The 22,787-nt window shown below is 38.6% G+C and overlaps 1 protein-coding gene across 1 annotated transcript in view; it reads left to right on the plus strand.

The window, feature by feature from the left end:
- CNTNAP5 (contactin associated protein family member 5) overlaps positions 1-22,787 on the plus strand; it is an 893,510-nt gene that overhangs the window by 344,726 nt on the left and 525,997 nt on the right. The window contains exon 4 of the mRNA XM_084797079.1: positions 11,863-12,010. Coding sequence (XP_084653205.1) covers positions 11,863-12,010 — 148 coding nt within the window. The remainder of the gene's footprint in view (positions 1-11,862; positions 12,011-22,787) is intronic.

The raw sequence follows: 22,787 nt of genomic DNA on the forward strand, positions 1-22,787 counted from the left end.
CTGGGAAGCATGAAGTCATTTTTGAATCTGAAACCATTTTCTTAGGACATTTTGGAGTAGCAATTTTGAAGGACTTTAGGCACTTCAGGTACTAGAGTAGACTTTCATACAGCCCAGGTTGACCTCACGTTCATTACGTAGACAAGGCTGAGTCTGAATTTCTTGTTTTCCTGCCTTCCTATCCTCAGAGGTGGTGTTGTAGATATGTGCCATAATTACTGATTTTCAGTGTTAGGAATAAAAACCCAGAGCTTCATGGAAATTGTTGCTACATCCCTTGACCTCCATGTGTAGAGGACAAGAGCACTAGTTTCCATTAAGTTTGTACAGTGTGGCTCTTTGAATTTAGATTTCAAAGTTACTCAGTGTATAGTTTTCATTCTAAACGTCCTTTTCTAGGTAAATCAAAAAGCCTGAAATATATGGCTCATGGATTTAGAGTCAGGAAGACCAAGATTAATTTGTAAATTCATTATGTGCTGAGAACCTACTTCCTGTTCTGTAGGTAGCTCTCCCCTCTATGTCCTTATATGGTGGGAAGAGAAAGAAAGAAGGGAAAAAAGAAGGGAGGGACACTAGCAGAGGAAAGAGAGGGAAAACTATCACCCCTTTTCATCTTGAAAGACACCAGTACCAGGTTTGTTGATGTTGGAAACTTAAGCAGCCATAAAATGCTAGCAATGGTAAAAAAGGGAGAAATTGGATTATTCAATGTGGCCACAGATAGGGATCAAAATGCTTCCCCACTTTTAAAATCTGAAGAGTCTTCTGTTTATACTGAAATACAAGGCAAGTTGTGAGCATCATTGTGGAGCCCTGGTCAGGCTGTGGTTCTACCAATTGCTAATTCCATTCAAGTACCTCCTGCAAGGCTCTTATAAGTTGTCAGCATTGTGTGAAGTCTCATCCTGGGACACAAGTTCTTCCTTGGACTGATGCCAGATATTTTCATCCCCTCACAATGAATACCTGAATTAATCCTAGTTTCTTAGATACCATTGTTTGAACAGCCAGTCACAAAATTAATTCCAGCACAAACGGTGAACAGTCAAAAACTAATTTATTTCCCAAAGCCATGAAAATACCATGACACTAGTGCTATGGATTTAATGTATTAACTTTTTGGGACACATAAGTAGCACATGTTCAACTTTCCCACATCATGTTTTGATTCCAGGAACTAAATGAAATCGTATTTGATATGTTCATTTTTTTCTATCTTAGCCCTCCTCCATTTTCTATTCATTCTCTTCCTTTTCCTCCTCTTCCTATTCTCTTTCTCCCCCTCCTTTTCTTAAAGTAGAGGTTTTCTACCTTGCTAGTCTCAAACTCTAGTCTATATTGCAGACTTCTCTGGGACTTGAGCTTCTTCTGACTTGGTCTCTTCTGTGCAAGACTGCAGCTGTGCAACTCGTATCAGGGTTACATAACTTATCTCATGAAGAATCTTTAACTGTACTCAATAGATAAGATAATAAAGACTGCAAAAGATTCTGAGAGACAACATGGAAGCCCTGAGGTTATATGTGGAAAAAAACAGTCATATGTAATTTTCAACAATATTCCTCTTTAAAGTCTTTTGGCTTCCTACTTCATTATTACATGAACAATTCAGTAACATTTCACAGTATGTTCCTGGCAAAAAATAAATAAAGATAAGTGAAAAATAAAATATATATTTGTACACATGATGGTAAAACAGCAGCATCTGTCCTAATGTTAATATGTGGTTCCAAAGATATTAGCTACTCATACAGACTACAGGCTTGCATTGCTTTCAGCAATATGAAAGACACTTTTTCTCCACCTCCTCTCTGTTTCTCAACACACTCTGTCCTGCCCTCTCCCTCTTTCTGAGTGTGTGTATATGTGTGTGTGCCTGTGTGTGTGTTGGACAGATGTTTGTGAGTGCATATGCACAAGTATGAGTATGCATGTGTTATGAGGCACAGTTTATGGCCAGCTGCAAAACTTTATTCCACCAGGGTGTTACTAAACACAGGTATGGGGTCCTAAGTGTAGCACAAAGCAATTAGAACAAAGGGCTTTTAAAAGTAAAATCATATCCTGCTATCTCTCTCTCTACAGCTGCATGTAAGAAGCAGGTGGGTAGAGTTGCTGCACAGCTTTCACAATCAGAATGTTTAGCAGAAGCTAGGAGAATTTAGTTGAGCATTTTGACCTCATGTTCCAAGAATAGAGTTGGGTAATTTTCCAAGGGATTCTTATTCAAGAAGATCAAATTGTAGTTAAACCTGTAATGGCCTTCACAAATGTACAAGATGGATAAACCTTTCCCCTGTCATACACGTGGAGACCAGAGGTGGATATGAGTTGTTTCTCACTGAACCCGTATCTAACAACCTCAACTGGGCTGGCTGGCTAGCAAGCTCCAGTGATGCTCTGATTTCTGTCACCAGCACTGGAATATATGTGCACCTTTTGAGAATGGTCATAATGCATGCACAGCATGCCTTACTGGCTGAGATATCTCCCCAGCCCCATATATGCTCTTTTCTGCAGTCAAAAGCATGTTGCCAGGTATTTAATTTGGTTTTCATTCACTGGGAGCCAGACCTCAAAGATTGCAGGAAACAGCAAGGGGTTTGTCTTAATTTATCAGCAGTGTTGGCCTCATAAATTACTTCCTTTGGTGTGGAAAATATTTTCTGCCTCCTTTTCAACTTTTCCATTGTATTTCAAGACCCTTTCAAAACAGCAAATGTTGTTTTTCCTCTATGGGGGCAACCACTGCCTGAACAATTTTTAATTTTCCAGATCCGTCTGTCCAATAAAGTCAAATAAGAGCCAGAAGAAAAATGAGAGCAGGAGAGAGGAGATTTTGATAAGCTTGGTCTGTTCATGATTCTATCAAAGATTGGCACCAAATGTGCGCAGCCTCTGCTGAGATCCAGTCTTAGTACAGTGAACAGAAAAAGGAATATGCTATCTGCTCTGATGCTGCTTTCTCATTGTGCCAGCTATCTCCTCCAAATTTCTCAGTCATGTCAATTAGGTCATCTTGGAGGGCACGTGCTTGCTTGACTGACAAGCTGGGGCTTATCTACCAGTGCATACACACCTGGGCATGAGCCTGAAAAGTTCTGAGAGGAAATATTATAAAGTATAAACAGAGCACCTTTCTGGTTGTCATTTGGTCCTCCTGAAACCAGCACCATGCATAGCCTGCCCTCGGATAATTTCAATTTTTAAAGGATAAAAAAATCATGTAGCCTTCAAAGGATGCCAGCCATGTCAAGCTGGAGGATTTTCCAAGCTGACCATCACCACCAGAGATGCTATCAAGGAAGAAGCAGCAAGTATTACCCACCCACACCTTGTGATTTTTCCCTCACCCCTCCTGATAGGCTGATAGTGTGTAGCTGTGGGCTCCTCTGTACTGACACTTTCTTTGCTTCTCTGCAGCACTCTAGTCTGAGAATGCACAGCCCTGAGGTCAGCTATGGGAGTGGAAGAAACACTGAATTGCGATGATGCTTCGGTGGCCCTTTGTACTGAATCAGTATTAGAATTTTGTTATAGAACTCCTTCCCCTTGTCTCCCCCAAGACTTTCTGATGCCACATGCATCTAACTGGGGCATTCTCCTCTGGAGGCTGAGGCACAGTGACTGAGAGTTTGTGGGCAAAGGAGCTGCAAAATAAGACTTTGTTTCCAAAATGTCAATTACAGACTTAAAATTCTGTAAATGTATTTCCACATTATGACAGTACGCTCACATTTCTGGGGTAAACAAACTTCATAAAGTGCTCCGTGAAAAGGTAGCAACTTGTCAAGCATGGTGGCACACGCCTTTAATCTCAGCACATGGAAGGCAGAGGCAGGTGGATCCTGTGAGTTTGAGGCCAACCTGGTCTACAGAGTGATTCTAGGGCAGCCAAGGCTACATACACAGAGAAACCCTGTCTCAAAAAACCAAAAATAAAAACTAATTAAAAAAAAAAGAAAATGTAACAACTTAAAATCTTAGAGAATAAATATGCAGTCTCATGATATCCATTCTAAAGATAATCATTGTGACTCAAAGAGCCTTTGTCTCTTGCAGCTTATAGTGTAATGACAGGAAGACACTGAAAGATTATAAATACTAGATAGAGAGTAAAGACAGATTTATATTTTTATACATAAACACATTCACATATAAGATATTTCATCTGTAGTATGGCAGTAAGACCAGCATGCAGTTATGCTTGTGAATACAGTTAGCAGGCTCACATCCTGGAGCCACTGCCATGCATACATGCATGTGGACTGGTTACCAAGCCAGCTTTCTATCTTGTTTCCATTACTTACATGAGACCTTACCTTAGACACAGAAGTGAGCCCTGGGCTCAGCCCTTACAGAAAGTTCACATCTTCCCTAGATCTCTGGCCTTGCTATCATAACTTCCTCACCATGATATATTATATTCTCTCCAATTCTGCATCTAAATGAACTGTTTCTCCCTTAAGTTGCTTTTGTATTTTATCAGTACATTCACTACAGTAAATCACACTGCAGATATATATTGCTTCTTTATTCTCAGCAATCTTTTAAGCACAAACTCATACTTGCTATTAGAAGGAAAATGCTCCACTGTTTGTACGGTTGGCAAGGTTCTTATTGTTATTAGAAGATTTGGAGCTCCTTATTAACGATTCCTCCTTCAAAAACAAAGCTGATTGTTTTTAATGTGGGTATAGGAAGGAAGATGTGTTATCATCCACTTATATTTCTTTTTGTTTTTGTTTTGTTTTGTTTTGTTTGAGAAAGGGTTTCTCTGTGTAGCCTTGGCTATCCTAGACTCGCATTGTATACCAGGCTGGCCTTGAACTCACAACGATCTACCTGCCTCTGCCTCCCAAGTGCTGGGATTAAAGGCATGAGCCACCACACCCAGCTTATATTTTAAAATCATCTTTTCAATATCTTTTTTTTTATGTTTACAATTCTGAAAGTTCAAAGAACTCTTAAGTCATTTATAGAAGATAGTAAAAATTATTTATAGGGAATTTTAAATAATGATTCATCAAATAAATAATAAGAAAATATGGGGGAGAATAAGCACTTCCTAGTTTTTCATTGTGTGCATATGTGTGTGTTTATGTGTGTGTGTGTGTGTGTGTGTATTTTGTGTGTATAGGTTTACGGCTAGCACACAGAAGGCAGTATTTCACAAAGATGGTTTCTCAATTTCTTTCCACCATTTTACTTTTAAAACATTATTTATTCTCAAACATGTGTGTGTATTCTCAAGTGTATGTGTGTGTGTGTGCGCTCGCATGTGCGCACGGGTGCGCACGTACGTATATCTGCGATAGCACATATGGAGTCAGAACCTTCAATAATCACTTGCCTCCTTCTACCTTGTAGGATCTAGGGGTTAAATCAAGTCTTGGAGGCTGAGCATAAGGCTACGCCTAGTGAACCACCTTTTCATCTCTACTCGTTTTTTTGAGACAGAACTTGGAGCCTGCCCATCAAATTTAGGATATTAACCAATGAACTTAAGGGATCTCATCACCACATCTTCAGTGCTGTGCCTGGCTTTTTACATGGGTTCAAGAAATTGAATTCAGGTTCTCCTGCTTTTATTTTTATCATTTTTACCGACTGAGCTACCTCCTAGAGCCTAGGACTATTTACACTGAGAAGGAGAATTCCGGGAGGGCTCTGGCATTTTCCTGGCCATGGAGTCCTACCTAGCAGGGAAGGTTTGCTGCTGCTTCTTCTGTTGTTATTGTTGCTCTTCTAACTGCACTTCTAATAGGCAAAGGACTTGATGAAACTGTTATCCACAGTTATTAGAGGATATGGTATAATTTCTGATAATCTTAAAACACCTTGTCACTGGGAACATAAAGGACTCTTTGTGAAGCAAAAGTAGAGTTGTAGCTGGTGTATCTGAAACATTATATATGAAAAGATTTGCAAAAATTACTTCAATACAAGTAAATTAACACCAAAGTGGCCATTATTAAAAACTTCTCTTGGATTTCATTTTCTGAAATGGCTAGGAGGGTGATTGTCAGTTATGGTCCCCAAATTGAAAAACAACATGCTGCCCAGATGGTCTTTTATGTTACAAGGGCATGAAAGGCAGAGGCTGGGCTAGGGATGGGTAGTGCTGAGAAAACACCAAAGTGCCTGGAGGAATTTCTAAACAGAAAGACACTGGAGTCAACACACAAGTCACTTCTGGTATAGTTACTCTATCTACAGAGTGGGAGGGGTGGGTGCTTCCTAGGGGTCCTAGATGAACATGGGTGTATTATTGTTCTTATAGTGTTCAGCATATGTGTTATTAACCCATCCTCACAGCTTTATATACGTCCTTCATCATTTTATATCCTGGTAAATCCATTGTGCATTATAAATGAACCCAACATACCACTCCTAACTCACCACAAATGTGCCCGTTTTTCTTTGTGGCTAGCAGCAGTGTCAGCTCACTCATACTATTAAACATACCAGGACCAAACTGCCCATCTCCTCTGGATGTACAGATTCTATGAAATTGGTTTCACTTTTACACTCTACCCAAGTTAAATCATGTTAATGTATACCAGTACTAGTCAAAATGTATTGTTCCCGAAATTCTTGCATGATCCCTTATTATGAAATCCAAGACCAGACAAAGGATGCAGAATGCCATTAGGAGTCTGTGTTGTGTGACAATTTTTTTCCTGGGGAGGTGCAACACGCATGTCTACTCACTCCAGATGGGGAAGGAAGGGATCAGTATCAGCTCAAGACGCCCAAGACCAAAGGAGATTTATTAGCCCCAGAGGAACAAAGGTCAGAAAATAATACACAAAATCAGGAGATAGAGGGTGAGGGACAAGGGTAAGAGGAGGACAAAGTAGAGGGAAGAGGGATATTTATCCTGGGGGAAAAAAAAGAGCCCTGGATAGAGAGTAGACATATGTGGCCGATAAGGAAGTGGCAGTTTATAAAATTAAAAGAGGAAACTGTTGTTAAAATGAGAGGTTTTTTTTTTCCATTGGGCATGTTAATTAGGTGAACCAGAGGAGGATTTTGATTGCTGGACTTCAATACTTTAATAGCTGGAACTTGGTAGCAAGCCTCATGATGGGGATATGGCTAAATAAGGGAATAGACTCTTGGGGATAGCTGGAGGAATGCAATCTAAGGGATTATAAGCATGCATAGGCACTGGGGAAGAAGGGCAAGGCCTGACAGAGCCAGGTTTATGTTTGCCATGCTTGTGATGGCCAGAGTTCCTCAACAGGTCAAACATTTGTCCTTTCCAAGTTCCTCAGTTTGTCAAATCCTTTCAGACAGCTCAGCTGGTTACTGTGTCTTCCATGCATCTGCTTTGGCCAGATTGGTTTTTTGCAGTTTGGCTCTGCTCTTGTAAGAGTGACTCTCAGCTGTTATTGTTTACTTTGCCAAAAAGTGACCTAGTGAATATAGTCCGTTTCAGGGACTTCCTGAAGCCATTTGGAGTTGTTTACCTTCCTGTTTAAGGAGCTTCCTGCAGAATGGAATGTTTCAATCCCAGAGGAAGATGTTATACATCAGAAGGAAGGGTATTGTATGTATGGCTCAACTACCTCCCTTCATTAACTGCAATGGTGCAACTATATTCCTACATTGCAATCAAATGATTGGTCTTTCAGTGTAAATCAGTTACAGGCCTGTGAAAGAGTTGGTACTTTTCTTCACAGCTAAAGTGATGAAACAGGCAGGCATGACTAACAAAATTAAAAAGGTATTATTCAGAGGGGAATTCAGTGCTGTGATTTTTCCTTTTTATCTCTTAAAGTATAATGTTTTTGCAATCCTCATCAGTCACCAATAGTGGCGAATTTATTGCATATAATTTCTTCATTTCCCTTATCCTGAGTGCCTGATAAAAATCCATTTTATCCAGTCACCAAGAGTGGCCAATTTATTGCATATAATTTCTTCATTTCCCTTATCCTGGGTGCCTGATAAAAATCCATTTTATCCTGTACCCTAGAAAGAACAGTTGGGAACTTGGAAGCTTGAGTGGGTTTATTAATTTCAGCTTTAAATATGTGGTTTCCAAGTTAGTTAGCCTATGCCTTATTAAGAGTATCTTATCAAAAATAAATAAAAATGCCTTTATGATTAATTCTGAGCTTTCAGTGTTTTCTTCTCTTTGGCTTACACTCTTGAAGAGACAAGAGGTTTGGGTAGCATTTAGAAAATATTGTTTTTTTAATTTTTTTTATTTAATGATAAAAATTCATTGAAGAACCATGTACAATAGTCAGGTTGTGATATCAGGCTATATGTTTTTTTCTTTTAGTTTTTTTTTTAATTTTATTTTATTAATTTATTCTTATTACATCTCAATGGTTATCCTATCCATTGTATCCTCCCATACCTCCCTACCTCCCATTTTCCCCTTACTCCCCTCCCCTATGACTGTGACTGAGGGGGACTTCCTCATATTGTTGATCTTAGCCATTCTGATGGGTGTAAGATGGAATCTTAGAGTTGTTTTGATTTCTATTTCTCTGATGACTAAGGAGATTGAGCATTTCTTTAAGTGTTTGTCAGTCCTTTGATATTCCTTTGTTGAGGACTCTCTATTTAGTTCTGAGTTCCATTTCTCAAATGGGTTATTTGGTTTGGTGGTGTTTAATTTCTTGAGTTCTTTATATATTTTGGATATTGGACCTTTTTTGCAAATATGTGGAGAGAGAGGAACACTCCTTCATTGCTGGTGGGAATGAAAAATAGTACAGGCACCCTGGAAATCTATCTGGCACTATCTCAGAAAACTGGAAATAAGGCTTTCTGAAGACTCAGCTATTCCACTCCATGGAATAAACCCAGAAGACACTCCAGCACACAACAAGAACATTTGCTCAACCATGTTCATAGCAGCCTTGTTCATAATAGCCAGAACTTGGAAACAGCCTAAGTGTCCCTCAGTAGAATGGATAAAGAAACTGTGGTACATTTACACTATGGAATACTACTCACCTATTAAAAATAAGGAATGCCCAAACTCTGGTGCCCCATATTTGACCACGTCCCCTGGAATGGGGAGGCCTGGTGGCACTCAGAGGAAGGATAGCAGTCTACCAAGAAGAGACTTGATACCCTATGAGCATATACAGGGGGAAGATGTCCCCCTCAGTCATAGTCATAGGGCAGGGTAGTAAGGGAAAAATGGGAGGGAGGGAGAAATGGGAGGATACAAGGGATGGGACAACTATTGATATGTAACATGAATAAATTAATACAATATATTAAAAATAAAATATTGTTGATTTTCAAATACCTTGAATAGGGTTTCCAAGAATCAATAAGTCCCTATCTTAGAATACAGAATATACTTTGATGCAATGGTATTTTCACAACTGTGTCCGTTAGGAATTTTTTCTGTCTTTCTGTATCTGTCTATCTGTCTGTCTCTCTCTCTGTCTGTCTGTTTGCCTCTGTCTCTGTCTCTGTTTTTCTCCCCCTCTTCTTTTTCTCTCTGTCTTCTTCTGTGTATCTCAAAATCCTTTTTCTTGGTGTTCACTTTGGCCGTTAGAATAGAACCAGGTCTCTATTCACTACTTTGACTGTGCATGAGCATGCAGACTGTCTGTAGATTACTGAAGCTGGGAAGGACAATTGTGACTCAGAGAAACACAACCCTCCACATGTCAGCTTGTTGTTAGGTTTGGAAAACAATCTCAGTAAGCTTAAATTAAACAGCTTAAGTACATTCTGACATTAAGCTATGTAATTTAACAATGCTTACATGTTTGATTTTTTATGAATATTTGATCCCAATGTTTTTAAAGAAATTTGGTTTTTTTTTTTTTTTTTTTTTTTTTTTTATCTCATGTGCTCTAAAATAATCAGCCATGGAGAAGACGATATAATGCAAATAGATCAAACAGGTCTTGTGCTGTAATGTGTGTGTATGTGTGTGTGTCTTTGTGTCTATCTGTGTGTCTTTGTGTGTGTGTGTGTGTGTGTGTTTTGTGTGTGTATGTGTGTGTGTATGGTGAATGTCCCTGTGCATACACATAGTCCCAATGAGACATTCACGCATTCTCTTTTCTCCTATCATTCCCTCCTTTATTTCTTTGAGGCAGGATCTTTTCCAGATCCATAAGCTTGTGGATTGTTGCTAGAGTGATCCCAGTGAGTCCCAGCAATCCTACTATATATTCCCTCTTTAGGAATGGTGTTATGTATATACATGGGATCATGCCTAGCTCATAATGTTGGTGCTGGGAACCAAAATATGTTCTTCACGCATGTGCAGAAAGCATTCATTTTTAAATATTATTTATTTTTGTTTTAAATTAAAATATATTTATATCATTTATTGTTACCTTTCCTCCCTCAAAACTCATCCACATATCCCTGATTTCTCTTTCTCAAATTCATTTTTTTCTATACATTTTTGGATGTATATTTTATGTGTATTATACATAATATAATATACACACATATAATTGTGTCTGTGTTCTTGCATATGCATGTGTATCTGTATAAAACTTGTTCACTCTGAAAATGTTACCTGTATGTATCTGATTTCATTGCTGACCATTTGATATTGGCTAGCCAACTGAGGGGCATTTCATAGTAAAAGACTATTTCTCCTCTTCTCAGCATTCCTTAGTCACCTGTAGTTCCTTATCTAGGGTTGAAGCCTCTTGAACGCTCCCCTTCCATGTTAACATGTCTATTGGTGCTATCCTAGTTTAGGCCTTATTTAGGCAGCCATGAGGATGAGCCTTCATGGTTGTAACTTCCCTGAAATTCTTAGCAGACTCATTTTCAAAGAAAACTTTCTGTTTGCTGGCTCTTACAATCTTCCTTCCATCTCTTCCATGGTGATCTCTGAGCCTTGAGCACTGCAGTTGTGTTGTGGATGTATCAATTGGGACTGAGCATGCTATAATTCCTTGTTCTCTACATTGTAATAAGTTATGGTTGGTCTTCTGAGATGTTTTCTCTATCTCTTTCTAGGAAAATATCTTCTTGATAAGGACTTTACTTAGCTGTGTGTAAAGAATCAATGTTTAGAATGCAGCAGAGATCATGCTCATTTAGTGAAGTGGTGGTTTTATGTTCTCCTCTAAGATGCCTGACCACACAAGCTTTGGGTAGCAAGCAAGGTAGAAACTGCTCCTAATCACTATACTATCTCTTCAGACATGTGAGATTTTTTTCAAGTAAGCAGAAAAAATAGCTGCATATATAGCTATACTGTGATGGTTTCTTCCTGTAAAATCTGATGATTGCATAGTCAGAGATTGTTGGAATAAAATTGTCTTGAAATTGAACTTCGGGCTAATTTTTAGCTACTGGGTTACTGGATGACTTGAAGACTTATTTCCTTATGTGTTTACCTTCCTCACTAGTTATTTCCTAAATTTTAAAAATGGTGTTGATGATGTTGTATACTTAGTATAGTAACTGGCCTTAAATACCATTGACAATTATGTTAGTAAATCGCCTTTCCATACAAGATGATATTGCTGGTTGTCTTCCTGTTAACAGCAAGTATAGGAATGTGGGAAACTAGAAATTCATGGCATTATTAACTTTTAAGTTTTCAGGTGTCATGCCTTGCAACTTACTTTCTTCATAAACTTTAGCTAGGCATAATGGCAGGGAGAGGGATGTCCTAAAGAATAGTATTTGATACTTACAAAAAAACTGTAAGGCCTGAGCAGGACTGTCACCCACATTCAATAAATGTCAGAGAAAGTAGAGTCTTCATTTTGCTTATTTTGTTTTGTCTCACTTTGTTGTTATTTTGTCATTCCCCAAAAGCCTGCGTGGAGAAGCATGCATACTTCTGTTGATGTTGTTTGGTACTGTAGAACTTAATGAATTTCCTTCTCTCTTCAGACATTTGTAGGAAACATGAATGCTGACAGTGTGGTTCACCACAAGCTGCTGCACTCTGTGAGAGCCCGCTTTGTTCGCTTTGTGCCTCTGCAGTGGAATCCAAATGGTAAAATTGGCTTGAGAGCGGAGGTCTATGGATGTTCCTACAGTAAGTATCCATATGTACAAGTCAAACAGCTGTGTGTTGAATGATGTTGCCTATGGAATACTAGATTATAAATACTGAGAATTACAATGTGTGTGTGTGTGTGTGTGTGTGTGTGTGTGTGTGTTTAAGGAAGACATCGAGAAACCTGTAATGTTCCTGAAGAACACAGTCTGTAATTTGACTCAGGGCTGTTCCTTTGGTCTGGAACTTCCAGTTGAGTCTATGCTAGCTGGCCAGTTCCTGTGAGCTGTCCCACATGGTCTTGTCATCTCTATTTCTACACAGTTGGGACCATTAGTGTGGACTATCATATCCAACTTGATTTGTGCTCTGGGAATGGAATTCAGGACTTCATGCTTGCAAAGTGAGCCTGTTAGAAGCATAACTATTTCCCCAGCCTGTAGTTATCTCATTTTATTCTTGACTTTTAATAATAGATATATGAAAATGTGTACCTCAGCTGAGAAGTAGAAATGTTCTCTATTCCATAGAGCTGTCTATTGGGAGGAGGCAATAAAGCAATAAAACCTCAACAAAAATACAAAGCTAAGACTTCTTAGGTCTTAGATAACTTTTTTCCATTTGCAATCTGAAGTAGCTGTCTTCAGCTTTTTCCTAGGAGTATCGTGAGATATTGTGACACTCTTCTTCTTCTTCTTCTTCTTCTTCTTCTTCTTCTTCTTCTTCTTCTTCTTCTTCTTCTTCTTCTTCTTCTTCTTAAGACCCAGACAGGAACATGGTCTCCTTTTTCATGTTCTGGAAGAAGAGCAAGTTTCTACCCAGGGTCATGCATAGAATTCTCTTCTTCTGCAGTCATGGTGTCCATGTGTTATCCTGAGAATGTTGGTAGTGAATTTGAAGTAGGGATCCATCTTGAATAAAAAGAGGTTGTAATCATGGGTACAACTGAAGATAGTTCTAGAACCAAGGATTCTCAATCTTCCTAACACTACAATCCTTTAATATGGTTCCTCATGTTATAATGATTTCCCAGCATAAAATTATTATTTTTTTGCTTCATCATAAGTGTAATGTTGCTACCACTATGAATTGTAATTTAAATATCTGATATGTTACCTTTGTGAAAGAGTTCTTTGACCTCCCCCTGAAAGGGGCATGACCCATAGGTTGAAAATCACTGTTCTAGAGGAAGGAGTCTTATAAAGATTCTGATACTTTTGTTCTGTCCAATAGGCATGATGGTGAACATGCAAATTGTGGCATTCTGAATCAGTTTCCTTCTTCTAAGTAATGGCATTCACCTGCTGATTTTATAACAATATCCAATGTCATCTAAGTAGTGTTACATCTAATCAACACACTTTTAAAAGCCATAGCTATCTTAGCTCTGTTTCCAATTACTGAGATACAATAGGAAGAAAAGAATTTTGTGTGAGAAAGATGTTAATTAGTTCAGCTCACAGTCTCAGGCTATACTCCATCATTGCCAGACAGTCAAGGTAGAAGAGAGTAGAAGAGCCTAGTCACATGACATCCACAGTTCGGAGCAGAGAGTGATGAATGCATATCATATGATAGGATTCAACTTGTTCCATCACTCCTATCAGTCCAGATAGCCCTGCTCAGGCAGTGGTGCCATGAAGAGAGGGTGTGTCTTCCCATAGATATGGCCACAAGCCAATCTAATCTAGGCAATTCCTTACTGACACTCCCTTCACAGATGATTCCTTGCTTTCTTATTGGCAATTAAAGTTATCCCATCAGTTCTGTGAGTTACTGCTTTGGGTCATAGAAGGACCTCATATGTGACACACTCATATGTGCTGGTAATAAAAACTATTTCAAAAGATCTATTCTTTCAGAAGCATTTGCTTCCATAATATCATATGCACTGGATTAAGATTTTTGGGAATGAAAACACAAAAAAGTATGAAATATAAATAGCTCCTCAGGTAAACTATAGGCTAAGGTATACCTGTCAGAGAAATGAAATCCTGAAGGCAAGAGATTTGCTGGAGCAATGACTGTATTTATAGTGAACACAAACTTTTAGAAAAAGTATGATATAGAAAACAAGTGACAACAGGCTATCCAAAAAAGAACTTTGTCACCTGCAAGTCTCTAGCCTTTAATATCTTTTAATACCTCACCCCTTAGTGATGACTTTTTGTCATTCCTAGGAGACTTCTGTGGGTTTTATTGATGTTTACTTATTAATTTAAGAAATTTTCATGATGGAAAAAGACTGATAAAGATTACTTATGTCATTTTTAAAGCCATCACTTTGGATCTAATAATTTCAATTACAGTGTGTGTGTGTGTGTGTGTGTGTGTGTGTGTGTGTGTGTACATAGACAAATTATGGCATGAATATCAGAGGACATTTGAGGGTTCTGTTCTCTTATTTCACTGTGGGGATCCTGAGGTTTGAGCTCAGGTCACAAAGCCTGGCAGCAAGCCCGTTTACCCATAAAGGAGTCATTTGTTAGCTGTGGTCTAAAGATTTTTATTAGTTTATCAAATGTCTCCATCAAATGTCTTAGTTTTCCCCAAGAATGTTTTTTCTCATCATTATCTTTTTACACCTTTTGTTCACGTGCCCTGTATGCACAGACTAGGTGACCAAGGTTTTATTTATATCACAGCTGTTACTTTATGTTCATACATGTATGTATATGTGCTTGTTCATGCATCTATGCAGGATTGTCAATGCATGTATGAGTATGTATACGAAGCCAAAGTTCAACTTCAGCTCTCCTTCCACATAGGTACTGTCCATTTTGTTCTTGCGAGACAAGGCCTGCTCCTGGGTTGTTGCTTGGCAAGTGGGCCAGGCTGGCCAGCCAGTGAACACAGGAATCTGCTTGTCTCTCCCTCTCCAGTGCTGATCTTAAGAGCACAGGCCACCATGCTGACCCTTCTCACGTTGCTTCTGGAGGTCAAACTAATGCCCTTGGGTTTGCAAGGAAACAACTATATCCACACAGCTATCTCCCCAGCCTATTTGCAATCATGTGTAAAGGTATCATTGAGCAGTATTTTAGTGGTATGCAATGATGGACTCCTTTCATAATCTATGCCAATAAATCACCCTATCCTCTGAAAATATGTGTATTTTTCTGAACTAGAAAGATACCATAGATCTGCTAAAGCCAAACTCTGTTTCAATTCAAAATACTAGTTAATTTGAGGGAACCCAGGCCATCCATCTCCATTGCAGGTACTCCTATATCTGGTGAGTTACCTAAGGGAGTGGAATTCCTTAAGAAGAGTGGCAAGCAGGCTAGCCGGGCGTGGTGGCGCACGCCTTTAATCCCAGCACTTGGGAGGCAGAGGCAGGCGGATCGCTGTGAGTTCGAGGCCAGCCTGGTCTACAAAGCGAGTCCAGGACAGCCAAGGCTACACAGAGAAACCCTGTCTCAAAAAACCAAAAAAAAAAAAAAAAAGAAGAGTGGCAAGCAATGGGTGTTAGCCACTTTAGGAACTATTCAAAACAGAATGAGCTTCCTAGTTGTGTGTTCATAGCTGGAAGTGGTTTCCCATTACCGACACATGTCCTTGTAAAAAATAAAAGAAAACAAACAAACAAAAAGCCCAAGCCCCTCTATTGCTTCTGAGTCCAGTCTGTTCTAGTTTGCTTCTGTGTTGATATGCTAAAACACTGACTGAATCTATTTAGGACAGCAAAATATTTGTTTGGTTTATAGGTTTATATCATGGAGAATAGTCAAAGCAGAAGCTCAAGGCAGGAACCTGGAAGTAAGAAATGAAGCAGAATCTATGCAGAAATTTCTAATTTACTCCCTGGATCATATTCACCTGTCTTTCTTATACAGCCCAAAACCAACTGCCCATAGTGGGAGGAATCCTCTTTCATAAGTTTTCCATTAAGAAAATGCCCCCATGAATATGTCTACAGGCAGATTTCATGAAGGCTACTCTCCCCAAGCATGTCAAGTTCACAATCAAGATTAGCCATCATGGGCACATCATTTTGCCACATCTGTTTCCCCTTTGTCCCTGTACTGCTCCCCTTAACAAAATCCCTCCCTATATGTATCCAACAAACTTATTAAAAGATCTGTTGGCCCTGTTTAGGATCTCCCTCCTTTTTATCCTTTCCTTTCTACACAATGCTTTTTCTAAAAAAAAATTTTTCTTTAGTTTCTCTCTCTGCCTGTCTCTCTTTACATAGGAATTCACCAGTCATTAAACTTCTGAAGGTTAGCTGGGTGCGTCAACTTTGCATGACTATAGTCCCAAGGTATGCTACCACATGTTGTTACAAGTGTTGCTGAGATGTTGTTTAGGTTAGGCATGTAACCAGTTGACTTTGTTTATTTATTTTTAACTTTTAATTTTAATTTTATGTGTATGAGTTTTCTATTTCCATGTATATCTACACACCACATAAATGGCTATGAATAAGGATTCCAGAGGTTCAGTGGATGAGTTTTGATCCACCGTGTAGGCACTGAGAATTAAACCTGGGTCCTCTGGGAAAGCAGCCTTTGCTGTTCTTTTGTGAACTATGTCCCCAGCTCTGTAACCAGGTGAATTTTTAGTAAAAGAGACACTGTACCATAGTCTGGGTGAGTTTGATTCAAACAATGGGAGGATTCAAGAGAAGAAGTGAAGTTTCTTGATGGAGATGGCATTCCATATTTGAAGAGCACCATCAGCCCCTGGCAGTTTCAAGCCAATCAGTGGATAGTCTGCTCTGTTAAATTCACTGTCTCAATTCTCCTAATGGTTGTATAAGTACTCTATTCTATTTCCTTGAGGGCATCTTAACCTGTGCAGAATGCTCTACTGAAACTATCATCTTCTGGATTTGCCAATGGCTTCCGCATAGCCAAATAACTTCCATAGTCATTATTTCAAACCACTATTTGATTTATTTTAAGAAGTATCTTTGAGCATTGAGAGATACTTTAGTAAATAAAGACATTTCCTGTTATACATGGTGAACTTTAGTGATTTTTCTTTAACAAATGTTTAATAATAAAAAAAAAAAAGAGTTGGGCCTGGCATCATGTGCCTGTGACCTCAATCCTGAAGATGCAGATTCAGGTTGGTCTCTGATATTACCTGGCCAAATATTCTGGCCAGATAAGAGAGCTGCAGGTTTACTGAGACATCATGTCTCGTAAAATAAGGATAATTGTTATAGAAGACTATAACCAGTATTAATATCTTTCTCTACTGTTCCAAAAGTAGACAAGTACGTGTGTGCTTACAATACACACACACACACACACACACACACACACACACAGAGAGAGAGAGAGAGAGAGAGAGAGAGAGAGAGAGAGAGAAAGAGAGAGAGAGAGAGAATATTTGAGTCCATTGTTGTAGCACACATCTGTAATCTCAGCACTCAGGAGATAACTAAGCAGGATTATCAGGAGTTTGAATTTGAAGCCAGCCTCGACTCTATAATAAGCTACTAAGAAACAGAATCAAAAGACAGCATTTCATTGCATCCTCACAAACCTCCCGTTTTTACTTTCTGCCACCTCTTCCAGAATGTTCCCTATGCCTTGGGAGTAGGGGTCTTTTAAAATGCTTTTTAAAAGCAAGCAAAGCCATTGTTTCATCTTTTCTGGCCCCTTTCTCTCAGCGCTTAATTTCAGGTCTCTTACCTTTTCTGTCTATAGCTCTGGTTGCTACAGAGTCCAGAGACTAAAAATCTCCTACTTCCTTATCAATTTCACATTTCTGTCTACCAGCTTGGCTTGTGGAAATATGAATACACAGTTACTTACTTTCTGTTTCCACATGAAACTTTACTAAATGGCTCCAGTTTAACAAAATATCTTCGTTACCAAGGGCCCCAAATCTGCTACTCCATATCACTTCTGTCTTAGTCAATGGCACCTACACCCTGCCTCTTGGTATATGATATTTAAAAGGTTTTTAGCACATTTATTCCCTCTAATATGTTGTCTACTAACTCACTCGCCATTAAAAGTAGCTCTCCCAGATTTTCCTCTGGAAAGCACCCTGGATCCACATCTGCCACTTCGTGAGGGACAGCTTCTGTGCTCAGCTGTGCGACATCAGTCATATCTACTCTCATCCTCCTCAAACCAACCCTAAGTTTTATAGATACAAAAAGCATCTCTAAAAAAGAAAAAGAATCCCACATTTCCCTGCCTGCCTGATTCACTAATACAGTTGAGACTTTGCAATTAAAATTTCCAGCAAACATTCCTACAATAACTCCCTTCCATCCCCTCTTCTTCTCTACTTTATCCCCTCATCCCTCCTCTGCTGTTCTCTCCCATTTCTATCCTTCTCCTCATTTCCTGATTATCATTTTTCCTGTGCTTTGGCTCAATAGATCTCATAGTCTCTTAGCTGTTCCTTATCCTAAGACCTGGGGAAGTGCTTGGAAAAATAACAATATTTCCTCTAGCTACATGTCAGTGTGATTCTAAGTTTACCTTTGACATTATCAATGGTGTGCACTCCAAATGCTTCTTAAAACTATCTGCCCTACTTCTTGTGTATCTCATATTAATGTTTGATTTCTAGATATGACTTCATTTGCTGCATGGTACCACAAACCAGATTTTTAACTGTTGATGCTAAGTTGATACCTATCTTTCTTGCCAGTTTCCTGATCCCATAGGTAATTTAAAGGTCATAACATAATGGACATTCACTACTAAGTGTCTGCTTTTAAAACTGCTTATTTGCTGAGTGGGTAGCATGCTTTGGCCAATGTCATTGTCTCAGCTTAGCCAGGCTGATTCTTATGAAATTCCTTCTTGTTAATAAAGACATTTTAGTATTTTAAGGGGATTATTTTTGTTTCTGTGGAACAATAAATCTCAAATTCTACTAGAGCATATTGATAGAAATTGGCAGAACTTTATTAGTATCAGTTGGTAGGCTGCTTACCTAGAATAGAGTTTGAGTCCCAGTACCTCTTTAACCTAACATGATGGCTCATGCCTGTAGTCTCATCTTAGAGTGATAGGACCAAGCAGTTGAGAAACTCATGTTTATTATCAATTACATACAAGTGCCTCTCAGCTCTCCAGAAAATCAGGTATTGTAGTCATACTTTTAGTTAGGATGAGTGGGCTTCTTAAGTATATAGCTAGTCAAAATAAAATAATAATAATAATAACAGGTAGACAGACACACAGTATTTAGATAAATAAATATTTATATAGCAAAACTTTGTCAGATTGGGCTCATAAAATTTTTAGCAGAAATTGACTGGGGTACTATATTGAGGCTACAATTCCTAAGAGAGAGTGTTCCTAGTCCAACTGTGCTCTTTGGTGAAGTTTCTAATTAAAATAATATATATGAACAGATGGAGAGAACATCATCTGTCTTTCTATCTATCATCTATTCTTCTATTATTTATCATATTTTATCTAGTTATTTATCCATCACCTATTGCTTATCATCTATTCATCTGTTTTAATATGACTGTTTAATCATTTATGGACACATTTCTTTAAAAATTGCCTGTATTACCCATCAAGTTACAAACTCCATATATCCAAGAAATGTATCTTCTTAAATCCCCAGTACTCTTCACAGATAAGGCAATTTCATTCAAAAGTAATTGAACTTTAAAAAATTTTGTTCACTTTACATCCCAATTGTAGCCCCCCTCCCTTATGACCTCCCAGTCCCACTTCCCTCCATCATCCCCACTCCACCACTCCCTAGTCCTCAAAATGGGGGATCCTCATCACCTACCATCTGACCTCAGCTTATCAAGTCTCATCAGGACTGCCTGTATCCTCTGACTCTGTGGCATGGCAAAGCGACCCACCACGGGGAAATGATCCAAGAGTGGGCAACAGAGTCCATGTCAGAAGTAGCCCCTCTTCCCCTTATTATGGGACCCACAGATAAACTGTGCTACTTATTTACTACATCTGAGGAGAGGGTCTACGCCCTTTCCGTGCATTGTCCTTGGTTAATGCAGCAGTCTCTGCAGAACCCCCAACCCCTTCCCAGATTTGTTAGCTCCATTAGTTTCCTTGTGGAGCTCATGTCTCCTCTAAGTCCTGCTATCCCCGAACTCTTATGTATGACTTCCTGGGCTTCACCTAAAAGTTTGGCTTTGAGTCTCAGCATATGTTTCAATCCCCTGCTGTGTGCAGTATTTCAGAGGACCTCTATGGTAGGCTCCTCTCCTTTTCCATCTCTTCAAGTGCTTATAGCGTCTATTGTATTTTCCCTGCTGAATGAGAATTAAACATTCTCCCTAGGGTCCTTCTTGTTATTTAGCTTCATTAAGTCTCTGTATTGTAGTGTGGTTATCCTTTATTATGTGGCTAATATCCACTTATAAGTGAGTATATACCATGCTTGTCTTTCTGAGTCTGGCCTACCTCACTCAGGGTGATCTCTTCTATTTCCATGGATTTGACTGTAACTTTCAAGCTTTCCTTGGTTTTAATAGCTGAGTAGTTTTCTATTGTGCAAATGTACCAGTTTCTTTATCTATTCTTCATTTGAGTGACATCTAGGTTGTTTCCAGATTCTAGCTATTACAAAGAAAACTGCTATGAACATAGTTCAGCAAATGTCCTTGCTGTATGGTGGAGCATCTTTTGGATATATACCCATGAATGATAGTTAGGTCTTGAGGTAGCACTATTCTAAACTTTTTAAGAGAGAGACAGAATGATTTCCAAAGTGGTTGTATATGTTTGCATTCCCACCAGCAATAGAAAATGTTACCCTTTTTTCATATCCTGTACAATGTGCTCTCACCTGAGTTTTTGATCTTAGCTATTTTGATGGGTATAAGATGGAATCAGAGTCTCATTTTGATTTCTATTTCCCTGATCACCAGGGACATAGACCATTTCTTTAACTGTTTGTGGGCCACTCAATATTCCTTTGTTGAGAATTCTCTGTTTAGTTCTGTACCCCCATTATATTGTATTATTTAGTTTAGTGGTATTTAGTTTCTTGAGTTCTTTACATAGTTTGGATATTACCCCTCTGTCGGACATAGAGTTGGTGAATATCTTTTCCCAATCTGTAGGCTGCTGTTTTGTTGTGTTAACAGTGTCCTTTGCTTTTCAGAAGCTTTCAAGTTTCATAAGGTGCCTTTTATTAATTGTTGATTCTTAGAGCCTTATCTGTTGGCGTTCTGTTCAGGAGTCTATCTCCTATGACAATGATAATATGTCTCTTCCCCACTTTTTCTTCTAACAGATTTACTGTGCCTGGTTTTATGTTTAGGTCTCTAATCCACTTGGACTTTGGTTTTACGTAGGGTAATGAGTATAGATGAAATTGCATTTTCCTACACACAGATATCCAGTTCGAAACCATCTGGCCCTGGGCTTTATTTAGTTGGGAGATTTTTTAATGACTGCTTCTATTTCTGTAGGAGAAATAGGACTATTTAATGTGTTTATCTGATCTTGATTCAAATTTGGTTGTCGGTTTCTACAAATAAAATTGTCCATTTCATATAGATTTTTCAAACTTTGTGTCATACTGGCTTTTGAAGTAAGACCTGTTGATTTTTTGGATTTCCTCAGTATCTGTCATTATTTCTCCCCTTTCATTTCTGATTTTGTTGATTTGAATACATTCCCTTTTCCTTTTCTTTAGCTTGGCTAAAGGTTTGTCTATTTTGTTAATTTTCTCAAGGAACCAGCTCTTTGTTTTGTTGATTCTTAGAATTGTTCTCTTTGTTTCTAATTTATTGATTTCTACTCTGAGTTTGATGATATCCAGAGATATACTCCTTTTGGAAGTGTCTCCTTTCTTTGTTCTAGAGCTTTCAAGTATTCTGTTGAGTTGCTAGTATTGTATCTCTCCAATACTGTTATGAAGGCACTTAATGCTATGAACTTTCCGCTTAGCACTGGTTTCATTGTTTCCCATAAGATTGAGTATGTTGTACCTTCACTTTAATTAAACTATAGGAAGTCTTCAAGTTCTTTTTATTTTATTTTATTTTGCCCCTGACACTGAGGTGCTGGAGTAGAAAGTTTTTTAGTTTCCATGAGTTTGTATGCTTTCTGTTCTTTCTGTTGTTGTTGAATTCTGGCATTAATCTGTGGCTGTCCGATAAGCTGCAAGGGATCGTTTTCAATCTTCTTTTATCAGGTGATCTTTGCTTAATGACCATGTATATGGTAAATTTTGGAGAACATCCCATGAGATGCTGAGAAGAAGGCATATTCTTCTGTGTTTTGGTGAAATGGTCTGTAGATAACTGTTCGGTACATTTGACTCAAGATATCTATTAGTTTCCTCATTTCTCCATTTAGTTTCTGTCTTTATGATCTGTCTGTTGGTGAGAGTAGGGTGTGGAAGTCTCTCATTATTAATCCCTGGAGTTAAATGTGTGAGTTAAGCTTTAGTAATGTTTCTTTTACAAATATGGGTGCTCCTGCATTTGGGGCATAGATGTTCAGGCTTGAGATGCCAGTATGGTGTATTTTTTTTCTTTCATGAGTATGACATGTCCTTCTCTTTTCATTAGTTTAATCTATTTTATTAGGTACTAGAATGGTTACTCCAGCTTGGTTCATGGGTCTGTTTGTTTGAAATAACTTTTTCTAGCCCTTTGCTCCAAAGTAATGTGCATCTTTACTGTTGAGGTGTGTTTCTTTTATGGAGTAAAATGCTGGGTCCTGTTTTTGCTTCCATTCTTTTTAGCCTGTGGCTATTACTGGGGAGTTGAGGTCATTGATATTGAGAGATACCAATGACAAGTTGTTGTTAGTTCCCATTTTCTTAATGTTGGTGGTTGTAGAGTGTGTATTTCCTTTCTTTTGCTTTTGTGGATGTGGGTTTATTTATTTTCTGT

This window comes from Acomys minous, assembly GCF_964271855.1.
Source record: "Acomys minous genome assembly, chromosome: 1".
NCBI lineage: Eukaryota > Metazoa > Chordata > Mammalia > Rodentia > Muridae > Acomys > Acomys minous.